The 12,942-nt window shown below is 38.0% G+C and overlaps 1 protein-coding gene across 2 annotated transcripts in view; it reads left to right on the top strand.

Moving 5' to 3' along the window:
• The window catches only part of MYOM2 (myomesin 2), an 82,252-nt gene that overhangs the window by 23,682 nt on the left and 45,628 nt on the right, over nt 1-12,942 (top strand). For both annotated transcript variants that reach the window (XM_075086933.1, XM_075086934.1), the window contains exons 11-15: nt 2,652-2,813; nt 4,747-4,888; nt 6,467-6,666; nt 7,812-7,865; nt 10,470-10,597. In XM_075086933.1, the coding sequence (XP_074943034.1) occupies nt 2,652-2,813; nt 4,747-4,888; nt 6,467-6,666; nt 7,812-7,865; nt 10,470-10,597 (686 nt within the window). The remainder of the gene's footprint in view (nt 1-2,651; nt 2,814-4,746; nt 4,889-6,466; nt 6,667-7,811; nt 7,866-10,469; nt 10,598-12,942) is intronic.

Raw genomic sequence — 12,942 nt, forward strand, 5'->3', positions numbered from 1 at the left:
TTCAACCCATTATTCTACTTATATTACAGGAAATAAGATGATACGAACAAGCTTAGATTTGTGCTTTGTTGCACATACATGGATCACAATATTTCCAAAAGGTGTACAGGTGCATCAACTGGCAAATTTTTTTTCTAAACACAGCAGGAATTCACTGTGCTATGTGCACAGTTCCCTGTGTTGAGACTTTTGAGAGCTGGAAGTAATGCATAAATGTAAACAATGAGAAGTTTAATAATTTGTTCAACATAGTGTGCTTTAGGCATTTTGATTTTTTTTGAGAGGTAATACTTAATTCTACTCTCGCATTAAGACAAACTGTATTTTTCCTAAAAAATTTCAGTTTGTATTAATCAAATAATAACAACGAAAGCCCTGAGATAAATACGTATGATTTACTTCTCATAATTATATGTAAAAGAAATATGTATTTATCCAGCATAAATAAGCTTCACACGAGTGAACCTTATTGAGGCTGTCTACTAGACTCCTAGGGGCATATAAGTCAGCTGAACCAAATCCTCTGAAGTGGTTTGGGATTTGACAAACATGAATATGTCTGTAATTCATGTCCTGCTTAGAACAATTTAAGATACTGAAAGAACGAAATCAAACTAATACTTCAGGAATGTATATCTAATCTGGGTACGAGTTCAGCTGGTAACAGGAGTTTTCTGTTATTGCTTTCTAATGTAAAATAAACATTATAAAGCTATATGCATGAACATCCTGCAGCCATTTATGCTGTAATCTAGAATAAAATAATTGAATTCAGAGGGAACAATCATGGAGTGCAGAATTCAGCTGAAACTTCAGCGGACCAAAATACATAATGAAAAGAAGCTTCAGTAAATAGTAATTCCCCACTCTTTATATGAATTTTCGGCACAGTAATGATTTATGAAAATTACCTCATGTACACAAAATAGCATGTGAGGCTTGAGTCACACTGCCTCCAAGGGTTAGTCCTCTGCAGGTTTGTTCTTTGGTAAGTTATGGGAAAAGTGACAGAGCACAACATGAATAGACTGGGAATTTGAGTGCAGTAGTGGGACCCTGTAATACTAATATTATTGTGATGGCAGGTGCATGAATACCTGCTCTATTAGAAGTTCTGAATATGTTTGTGGCCTCCAAAATTTACTCTTCTTCTTGGTTTGTCTAGAAAGTCATCCATCCAGACAGCATTAAAACAGAGAGGTCCTGCTTTCTTAGGTGATCTGGTGGGCCTTTGGCCTTGTGTGAAGGAGAGAAGTTTTTCTCCTCTTTCCAAACATGACTGCCTCCACAGTTTCTGGTCTCAGGTACACATAGATGTTGGAAATGGATGATTCTGGCCTTAATAGACAATACAGGCTTGCCTACAGTTTCTGTATATTCAAACTATGTGTCTACTATTCCACTCAAGCTTGGAGTGTAAATAAGTGACTTGCTTTTCAGAGGTGCTGGTCACTCAACATTTTTTTTTTCTTCAGGATTTTCCACAGAACTCATGCATTGGTTAAAGTTTCTAGGTGAAGACATTTTCTGATTTAATTTATAGTACTTCATGTCTCTCTACACAAAGTCTCAGTACCAATGTGTCATGCATGACAGAAAGGGGAGATGTAGATTTTCTAGGTAGGGATTGCATGATTAAGGATCTTATGGGAAGGAATGTGACTCGATTTACTTTGTATGCTTGCCAGAAAACAACTGTATGCTTAGGTGATTATGTAATTTACTGCTGTATGTTTTAGTAATGTGTGTCTTCCAGATGCTTTATTATCTTCATGTGTGTCATATTCTATACCTTCTTATGCAATTCAGCTGGTAGGTGGAAAAACTTATTCCTTTGCAATTGTTTGAGTGTCTGCTCCAAAGTGTATTTAAGCAATAGAATAATAAACATTTATAGCTATTCAACTCCTTTTAATACATTTCTGCTGCAATGATTGCAATAAATTAGTACGCAATAGGTCTTAGGAATTTAAAAATAAAAAACAATCCAATCAATTATTAAAAAGGATGATGTGAGAAAATCCCTTGGCTAGCATAAAATATCCTGCTCATTCTTTTGCTCTGGTTTCACTAGGCAATCAGATTAATTTGCATTAATCATGGGTCACCACCTCTCACCTGTGAGAGATTCAAATTTAATTTTATTCACTGCTCAACAGGCATGCCTTGAAGATGTAAATTTGGTGTATATTTATAGCAGCTTTCAGATTAAACTGAAATCTGGTCTTTAAACTTGGAGGAAGAAATTGAGTAATCTGACATTTGACCTGAACAGGTATCAAAACTTATTAAAAATGAAACAAAGTTCCACCCTGCATTCATTACAGGGTATGGCAGGTTTTCATGTCATTGTTTCAAAATGTGGATAATATTTTTCTCTGTCAGTGTATTAAAAATTATAGTAATGGAAATGCTGTTGTTGGCACTGCATAGGTTAGTCTGAGACCTCGTATTCTCTAAAATTCACTGATGAAATCAGTTTAGACAGACGCAGCTTATTCTCTGTAGAGTTTTCATAGCATCAAAGCACCATCACTCCGAATAAAGCTGGCATAAATGTTAGTTTGTACCCCTGATGAGCACAGAGCTGCACTAGGATGTAGGTTGTTCTGGCTGGCACAGTAATGTGTCTGATGGGTCTTCTCTTCCAGACGTGCTGATAAAGGACTCCAAGTGGACGAAGCTGTATTTTGGAGAAGGCCAGGCAGCTCTGTCCTTTACCCATCTGAACAAAGATGATGAAGGTTTATATACCCTGCGCATGGTTACAAAAGGTGGAGTGAGCGAATATAGTGCATACCTGTTTGTCAGAGGTAAACTTTTCATCTGTTAATAGGGGAGAAATTAAAAAGAGCAGTAGAGAGATTACTTTTATTAAACAATCCCATGTAGTGACTGAATTACAAAAGAAATCCAGCCTTGTGGTATTTCATAGTCATTTGATTTATATAGTAGTCTCTGCTAGAAAAAACAATCACATGAATGGGAAGCTTCAAGAGGAGCATGCTCCTGAGGACATTTTCTTACCTGAAGAACCGGAGAAATCATTCTTGTGAAGAAACAGCTTGTTTATTCTTTGCCATCCCCTTTCCTGATAGGAAATAAACATCTTTGTATGCTACAGGTCCTCACTGTGATGGTTTTAGCTCTAGATGTTGCCAACTGGGAACGAGCCTTGTTGAGCATTCTCATATTCTGTGCCTGGCCTTAGGAGGAGGCACAGGAGAAAGCGAAAGAAATAATCCCATCACTTAACCAGTCACGGTCATCTCAATAATCAGAGAAAAGAAGCAAAGTAAGAAATTGGGCCACTGAAGAAATACAGTTTTCACAAGGGACATAGATAAAAGGAGGTAAATGCATTAAAATAGATTAAAGGTCAGAATTTTCCCTCACATTTGCATGCACAACTCTCAGTGAAGAGAGAATGAGCTTCCATATACACCCGCAAGCAGAACTTAGTTTCACTTTCTTATTTTTTTCATTGAAAAATGCAAATAACTCTGGCTGAGCAGTCCTTTCACTCTCTTAAATATGTTGGACAATATCCTTGGTGGTGGCAAACTGGAGCAGCCCCACTGAAACCATTGGAGCTTTATTAATTTTAAACCTTGCTTTTCTTGGAAACGTGTTGGAACACATGTGTCTTACAGTAGTGTCATCCAGAGAATTTGTGTGGGGTGGAAGGACGTGAATCCTTCCTTTCAGGGGACTGAGATCCATCTTCCTCACAGGACTAGTGCAAGGGCTTCATCAGCTTTGCAGTATGTCCTGAACAAGCCACTCTGCCACCCTAATCTCATCGGAAACAATTTGCTAAAGCTTTCTATTTCCCAATTCCCTTCTAAGAAAGGAAGTACTCAGGCGAAAAATGCCCACTAATGTATAATAACTTTCCTAGAAGGTATTGTCCTAGAGGTGGGTCAATTTTAGGTACCTCTATTGTCCATTTTATACTATATCTGATTCCTTTGCATGCACAGGACCCTGGACTTGAGCTATGTCCTCTGGAGTCTCTAGTGTCCTCTGCTGGCCTTCCTCTTGCCTTTTTTCATGTAGGCTGTGATCTCATACTGAGCACCAGCCACCTCACAACTGATTGAGATTAGAGTTTATGGATTTAGACTCCATACAGGAAGTTTTTGTATTATAGAAACCTTTCTTTGAAGGGAGAGAACTTTACCTGTTAGGAGACTTCATTAGCAGTTGTTGGGTCCACATCAGTTAACGTGTCTCAAAATGAAGCCACAGAAGGGTATCGTAACGGTAGAACAATGATTACTTATGCCTGTGGATATTGTAAGACTTTAAAAATAAGTAGCCTTAGAAATGTACCAGGAGTTTGCAGATTTTTTATTCCTTAAGAGGTTTATTTTCTTCAGCTACATGCTCTTTACCGAGTACCTTGGTCTGATCAGCAACCCACTGAGCTACAGCTTTTGGTGGGAAAGAGCATCAAAACCACATGGGGTAGTTGGGCTTTTAATTCTGGTGAAAAGTAATGGATGTTTGATGCCTACACTGCTTTTCTGCCCTCAAAAATATCCCTGAACATTTTTATCTATGTGGACATAAAGACATTATGGGCCTGATTCATTAGTGCAGTGAATGAGTGTGTAATGAAATCTCTGGGATCCCATTCATACAGACAAATGGCACAGTGAACTAGAAATCTTCCCTTTTGTCTTTGTGGTAGATTTCAGAGGAGTCAGGGTCAAAACTGATTTATTTTTATTTGTGGTCTAGATGCTGATGCATTGATCGCGGGAGCACCAGGGGCACCGATGGATGTTAAATGCCATGATGCTAACAGAGACTATGTTATTGTTACCTGGAAACCACCAAACACAACCAGTGAAAGCCCAGTCATTGGATATTTTGTTGACAAGTATGTAAACATTGGGATTTATTTAATTTTGTTCATTGCCAAAAACATGCATCTACTGAAGGAAAAAAAGATTACCACTATACCCTTCAATATGTAGGTTCTTTAGATATATTTTTTCAGACCCTAGGCACTAGAACTCAGTTCCTCACTGTGTTAAATTGCTAGATTGTTCCCTGGCTAACTTTTAGCCCAGATGATCTAGTACTTTCCCAAGCAATTCTGGGCAGTCTGGGATTTAGCAAGGGCCAGGGGTCATTTCCAGTAATCATTTGCAGGCAGACACACTTTATCAGACACTAAAAATGTTCAATGGCATGGATGTAGCCAAAACAGAGAATGAACCTTGGCAATATTTAATTTATAGAAGCCAGAATCCATGGGCATCTTAAATTAGGTTTAGTCTTTTCAATCTGTATACTGCAAAAGCTGAACTCTAGGAATTATTACATTATCTTTTTATTTCTGTCTTAACTGGGGCACACCAGGCGCTCAGGGCATGGGTTTCCAGAGGCTGGTAGCTGAAATCAGAATGGCAGTCCTCTCTCCTCCAGCCTGCTTTGCACTTTGCTGGGGTTTCAGCTCAGTGCAGGCAGCCCAAGATCAGGGGATCCAAACACTATTTTACACATCTCTTCTACTGAAGTGCATGCTTGCCCCTTGTAGCCAGAGCAGAACATCTGATCCTTAGTGCCTGAAACTGTCAGTCAGCAAAAACATTACTGAAATGATTTCATAATGTATACTGCTCTACACTTAAAAGGAACATTTGCAGCTCATTGCTATTTGCTACCCTGTAATTTGGTCTACTTGAGAGACAACTGTCTGGGAATTGCTGGAAAATGTTGGCTTATGAATGGCAGTCAGTATGAGGAAATTAACTTAAGCCCTGGGGACTCTACCATTCATATCCAATTTGTGCAGTGCATAGATCATGGGAGTATTTCACCTATTTTGTGTATAATCTAGTCAGCTGTGCCTTTTGACATTTTGGTTGGATTACTGCAACACCAAGGAGCCCTTGATCATGACCCTATTTTCCCTGGTACTGTCAGGGCAAAAGGCAGTCTTTTCCACAAAAGTTTATAGTAGTAGGACACAAAACAGATGCATACGCACAAAGGAGCCAGTATGGGGACACAACTCTGTCACCTAACCATTGTTAGAGGGAAAAGAACAAAGATGCTTGCTTAAAAATATGACAAGAAAGAGATGGAAAAGATCAGGTGAATGTTGCCATTTCAGCATGTTCTGTGGAGACGCATGTTAAAAATAAAAGTGAATAACTTGTTCTTCAGATGACAAGGAAAAGAACCAAATGGAAGGGAAGCACAGAGAGTTGAAAAGGCCAAAATCCATGCAAGAAAAATGACCTTTGCAAATGCATTATGAATAAATATGAGCAAGGTGGGAATTGGTAGTCTGAGCAGAGGAAAGAGTGCATAAAGTTCATTAATGAGGTGTATGGTTAGTTCCTCAACTTAGTGGGGATGACTTCTGTGATTCTGACTTGATGTGTATAGGATGGTGTATATTTATTTTGGGATGACACTGATAAATGTTGTCTTCTGCTACTCCAAGATGTGAAGTAGGTTTGGAAAACTGGGTCCAGTGCAATGATGCTCCTGTAAAAATCTGCAAGTATCCTGTGACTGGCCTTTACGAGGGACGGTCTTACATATTCCGTGTGAGAGCAGTGAACAGTGCTGGCATTAGCAGGCCTTCTCGAGTCTCTGAACCGGTTGCAGCTCTTGACCCCGTTGACCTGGAGAGAACACAAAGTAGGTTATACAAGGCTGAAACAGATATTGAATATTTGGTTTTACATTTTTTCAGATTCTGTTTTATTAGTTAACCTAAACAGCAGAGTTTATTTCTTCCTTTGATTGAATATCTCACTAATTTCAAGTGGGGGATGTAGTTGGAATGGCAAGGTCCATACAGACAATTTGGCAGGACCTGGGAACTCCATCTCAATTATGGCTGGTTTTTAGCTTTAAATATAGACCCTCTTTATTACAAGGAGCAATGTTTTCAAATGAGGTAATATGCCCTGGAAGCTTGTATCATTTGCACTGGGAACTGAGTCCTCAGATCCCATAAACTTCTACATTTGCTAGTAGTAACTTTTGAAAAAACGATTGAATATGTCTGTTTTAGTTAAACAAAAATTAAAAATTGCCATATGAGTACACTGGCCCACAGACTGTTGTATTTTTCCACATCCTTTTTTTCTCAGTGAAGTGCCAGTACTGGCACAAAGCTCCCATGCTACAGGTTGGGGGGCTCTCTGATTTTTCTGTCAGACAGAAAGAGTCAATCTAATGAGCAAGCTCTTTCCAAAAGCTGGTCTTGTGCTGAAGGCCACTGCAGACTGCAAAGGAGCCATATGAGAGCTCCTCCATGAGTATAGTAAGCTGGCTTGCTCTGGGGAGTAGTTTTATTGATTTAGCCATGTCCTAAACCCCTCTGCAAATTCCATATATTGTGTACTTGCACACCTTCTGTTTTGTGGGCTCCTTTTATTCAGAGAGGAGTTAAACTCATTATGAAGACTGCAGAGCACTGCCCCAATGTTGCTTGTAAAATCTGAGTTGAATATGCTGTGTTTCTGTTAGCTTTATGATTAATTCCTATAACAGAAGTCCAATTCATGATACAACTGTTTACTAATCAGCCGCAGAATTAAATCTATCTACAGTGAGTATGATTCTTGCTTTTTAGTACTATCTTGCCATGCTCTGTTTCCTATGAAAATGAATGAAGCAGTATATGACTTTGAGTTGATTCCATCTGTGGAAAGATTTAATAACAGTTATAGAAATAGAGGCATACAGGCTTTTGAACAGCTGATGAACAATAATCTGCAAAATTTGTTTATATATTAAACTGGTTCAAGAAACTAATTGAATATTTTGATTAACAGCTATTCATGTGGATGAAGGGCGAAAGATTGTGATCAGTAAGGATGACCTTGAAGGTATGTAGCATTTCTATGATTTCAGTTCATCTGTTTATATCCCAGGAATAAAGCATTATAATTAGAAACACAGCTTGCAAAGAAATCCACCCAGTAAGTAAACTCTTTATAATAATAAATAAAGACAGATACTCTGGCTTGCAAGTCTGAGAGAACACAAGTAAAGTGAGGTCTAAAAGGACCCTCAACAGCATTACTTTCCTTATGTGCTGGCAGCACCTCCTCACCTTTTTGCTTTGGCTAGTGCTAAGATGAGTTTCAACAGCTGAACATTGCATTTGAGTACCCACATTTTCCTTCTTCCTGTCCTTCTGGGAACTAAAGATAGCTTTTTAGACTGAATTTGGTGATCTGAGCAAGTTTTTCCTAAAAACTTATGCAATCCATCCCAATTCTTTCATTAATATATCTGTCTGAACAGAGAGGTTGTTCTTAAGGTTAAGGTTATACACTAAATATTGCTCTTCCTCAAGTGAACTGGAGGAGCTACTCCCAACTTGTAAGATAATTGAATTTCTTCTGTCTTTGGTTGTTTCTTTATGTACTGATTGTTTGGGCTTGAATAATGATCTCCTTTTCATTTAAACTGTCAAAAATGTTAACTGTACTGGCTAAGTAGTAAAAAGAAAAAGTAACAACAAAAAAACGAACCTCCACACAGGTTATAAATCTGTAACTCATATAATAACATAATAAAAGAAAAACCACCTGAGAACAGGTGTAGTTCGAAGGAGAGTCAGACGTTAGATTTTTTTCTCCGGTGCACAAGTGGGAGAGATGAAGTTTCTGTATTTTTACAATGGTACCCTAAATGAATTGATATGGATGTTATAGGCTCAGAATCACATTATAGGATCAGAATAATTTAGTCTGACTTGTTTGGCTTCCAAGAACAGACTCCTGCTTTCAGAATTCCCTGAGAATGACTGGAACTGTTAAAAGCCACTCCGGCATAAGCATGAATAATGATATTTGGATTTCTGTTTCATGAAGGTGCATACTTAATAAAGGAGTATGAATATCCAAATATAATTTTTTTATAGATTATTACTTTCATCTGCAAGATTGGAGACCATTTCTGAAAAAGTGGTCTCATAGATCAGAAATGGATTTCCTTTTTAGTGCCGGATGACCTTCCATTCTGAGAGAACAGACTGTGCCATTAAATTATAACATTAGAAATTGGGTTTTTCAAGTATGTAAGAAACCATGTTGAGATTTAGTTTTGTGAAACCAATTGGAAACCTGTTGACTTACAGCATTAGGCTGTAAAGGATTATTGTAATTTTCTCGACTGTATGTTGGCAATTTTGTCTTAAACTCAGCCAATTTGTGTGCCTTTCTTAAAGAAAAAGTGTATTTGTAGGAAATCAAATATAGAATACTTTCCCCAAATACTGAGGGAAAGTAAATTGTCTTTGGATATGTCAGTTTGCTTTTAAAAAAGTCTGGTTTTGATTGGGAAACATGTGATGAATTAACTTCAGTATACATTTTGAGCCTGGTTGGTTCTACAAATGTTTATAAACTGTTAAAACATCACTTCCATGATTTAGAGATTATTATTGAAACATTTTCCCTCTTCTAATGTCAGATTCTGAGTATTTAGAGGATATATGCTCCTTGCTATGCTAAGAAGTGGCAAAACTTACCTTAAAAAAAAAACACTTTTTGCTTTCTCTGTTGCAATCCATAAAAATAAAATATTTGTAGGTATCTATCTGCTGAGTTGCTATTTATGACCTATTACCACGGGGAAGTTTTTTCAGGGCTGTGTGGCTATGTCTGAAGCTGCCCCTCATAGGTCCAAGGCTGTCCTACCCAGTGTTGTTTTACACCATTGTAATTCCTTGGATAGCGAAACTGCCTTCTTTTTGTGCTGCAGTGCATGAGCGTGACCACAAAGGCCCACGCTGATTTTCTCCAGCCTGGCCCAGGGTACACAGGTCCTGCCTCATGTTCCTGTAACCCTGCAGGGTGAGTGGGGAGAGCGGTTTGATCAGGCCACGCCAACAGCTGGAGTCACCAGAGGGCTGGTGACATATTTTTGTGTCTCTGATCCACAGTCTTTAGAAGTGCTTTAGACTATATGGCTGGTAATACCGCCACGTTACAGGATACATTGCTAAGAGGTTCTTCTTCCTTTTCTGCTTTCTGCTTTGTTTTAAGTTGCTTTTCTCCTTAATGTACTTCCTTTCCAGATATCTTCTTCTAGTCTAATTTCTTGTAATAACTCTTTGGACTTCCATCTTTGATCAAAAAATCTCTCTTATTTGCATATAGTGAGCAGGTTTTTTCCAAGGTATTCTGCCCAGCAGATAGAAGTTATTGAAATGTGATCGAACTAAAAAAGTGTGACAAATGCACAGGTTGTCAGGGGGCATATTTAACTTCTACTGAAAAAGTAAATAACTTTCAGTACTGATGCTTCATTTCTCAAAATTTAATTGAAATGAGCAAGTGAACAGCACAGATGATATCGTAGGCCTTAATAGCTGAGCATTGCACTACAGGGTGGGAGTTCAGAAAGATGAGCTGTAGCATGCGTGGTGACCCAGGGGTTAGTCTGCTGTTTAACACTTGCTACGTTTATTACTCTTCCAGGCGATATTCAGATTCCAAGCCCTCCCACCAATGTACATGCTTCAGAAATCAGCAAAACATATGTTGTACTCAGCTGGGATCCACCTGTTCCCCGTGGCAGGGAGCCACTGACGTATTTCATTGAGAAGGTACTGTACTGTACGGTGGCATTCAGCTGTAAGGTGTTTCATTGCTGTGTGCAATTACATTCAACTCATTTTTAGAACTACAGCATAAACAATAAAACTAACACTCTCTGAGATCCTGCAGGATTTTTTTTTAATGGGATGTTAGAGAAGCATGGACAATCAAATATCTTATTACATGATTTAATGAGCATTGAAATTCATGGTCTGGGGAAAAGGATGCCCCTGTGCTATTTGCTTACTTCTGTCTAAAATGAGAACAAACTTGTAAGGTAGCGGTTTAATGGAAACATCTTAAGATTTCCCAACCCTACCAGCAAGACCGGAGGTTTGCAGTCTGCCTGTATTAAAGGGAAGTTTCTGGTAGTCTTGTGGCAGAGCAAGGAATAAACAGTGACTCATAATTTGATCATCACTTTCCTTTTTCCAGGCTTATGGCACCCTCCGCTATACCCTGATATTTCTAGTTTATTCCCTGCAAGGTCAGCAGAGAGGCAGATGCCAGTCTAAGGTTCACCACTCCCTGGAAGTCTTCAAGGCTGCCTTCCTCTTCCCTTTGACTTGACAGGGGGATTCAGTGATCACAGTAGGGAGGTTTGTTCTTGTCCCATCTAAGCTACTAGGATTTAGATACATCTGTCCCTGAGCCAGGTTTCTAAATTAAGTATGTTGGATTACAGCCAGAGGTCATAATCTTTCCTCCTTGCTACGAAGTTTCCCCAGTAGGTGAATTGGGTCTCATGCCTGACCTCCAAAACTCTTCCATGCCAAGCTATACTTAGTTTTTATGAATTATGCCTCTAGCATATGCCCGCTCTTAACAATCCACCAACAGTAAAACTGTCCATAAAACTGCCACACATTCAATTTGCATCTTGAATATTGTGACAGCCTTTTCTCAGGTCCTTACCATGCAATTTTTTGCCTTCTCACATCCGTTCAGCATATTCCTCCAAAGTTTATTTCCCAGCTAATAATTCTGTTCACATCACTCTTCTTTTTGCAGCCCCCATCTTGTCTTTTCCTTCTCAGTCACATAAAAATCTCCACTTCAAAAGACTTTTATAGCCCATCTCTACATTCTTCATCATCCATTACCTGCTGGATATTGAACCAACAGGCATAAAGTGAAGTCCAGTCACTAGTTAAATTTTCCAGCAAGCATGGCCATGATTTCTCACACTCTGCCTTTCACATTCAAAAGAAATAATAAAAATTTCCACAGAAATAAGTATCTAGCTTTCTTTCTATGCAATAAAATAGCATGTCTTCCTTGTACTTATTCCCAGTTGCATACATCTGCTCTTATCTATAAATCTTAAGCATACTGACTTAAGGATTTTGAACCAGCATGAAAATACCTCGTTGTTTCCAGTATATGCAGAAATAGCCCAGATAAAAAGCTCAGATGTAGATTTTGATTGACTGGACACCTACACTCAGTTAGTTGAATTTCATTCTCAGTGTGAATTGGAAAATATATGTATCTGCTTGTTTTACGGAAATAGCTTTATATAGCTCCAGGAAGAGTATAGAGCAATGACAATGATGAACAAACAAGTCTTAATTAAATGCCAAACTTACTGAGTGAAAGTGAGAATGAGGACTAAAAGGCTATTATTAGAAAAAAGGTTCATTATACTAATTAATACCCGAAACTAAAATGTTTTTGCATATAAATAACTTCTATATATGAATAGCTCAGTGAATATTTCATAGGTGAATGTTTGTTTTTTGCTTTTCACAGTCATCTGTTAATTTAGAAAAGCACAATTTCTAATTAATTTATTTCAAATAAGACTCAGTTTTGAAGAATAAAAATGAATTTTTAAAAGTTTTAAGAAACACAAAATGGAAATGAGTTTTCTATGCTGTACAGCAATGTTCCCTTAAAATCATTGTTTAACAGATAAATCAAATCAAACTACAGAGTAAAATGTGATGTTGATTCTTTCCTCTGTGAAAATGAAATTCAACAATTAACTTTTTTCATGCCAGAAAGTAAAAGATATGGCAAAATAATGTTTATTTCATATTTTCCATCTTTTTATTATGAAGAAAATGGGTGTTATATTTCTTTTTTCTGCTGAGAACGCTAGGTGGGTTCAATATCTATAAAAAGGTTTTTCATATATGGGCTCCAGCAGTTTACATTTTTATTATTTATCTATAGCAGGCCTCGTCATATACAGGGTAGTTTCCAAGCACTGATGAAACAATGTTCCTCCTCTAAGTTCACAGTCTATCTGTTCTGTTCCCAGACTTTCTGTTCCAAAACATTTAATTTGTGTGCACCTTTCTGTGCTTGAAGGAAATTTGATTTAAGCTGTTTACTAGGCACTTGGGTT

This window comes from Phalacrocorax aristotelis, chromosome 3, assembly GCF_949628215.1.
Source record: "Phalacrocorax aristotelis chromosome 3, bGulAri2.1, whole genome shotgun sequence".
Lineage (NCBI taxonomy): Eukaryota > Metazoa > Chordata > Aves > Suliformes > Phalacrocoracidae > Phalacrocorax > Phalacrocorax aristotelis.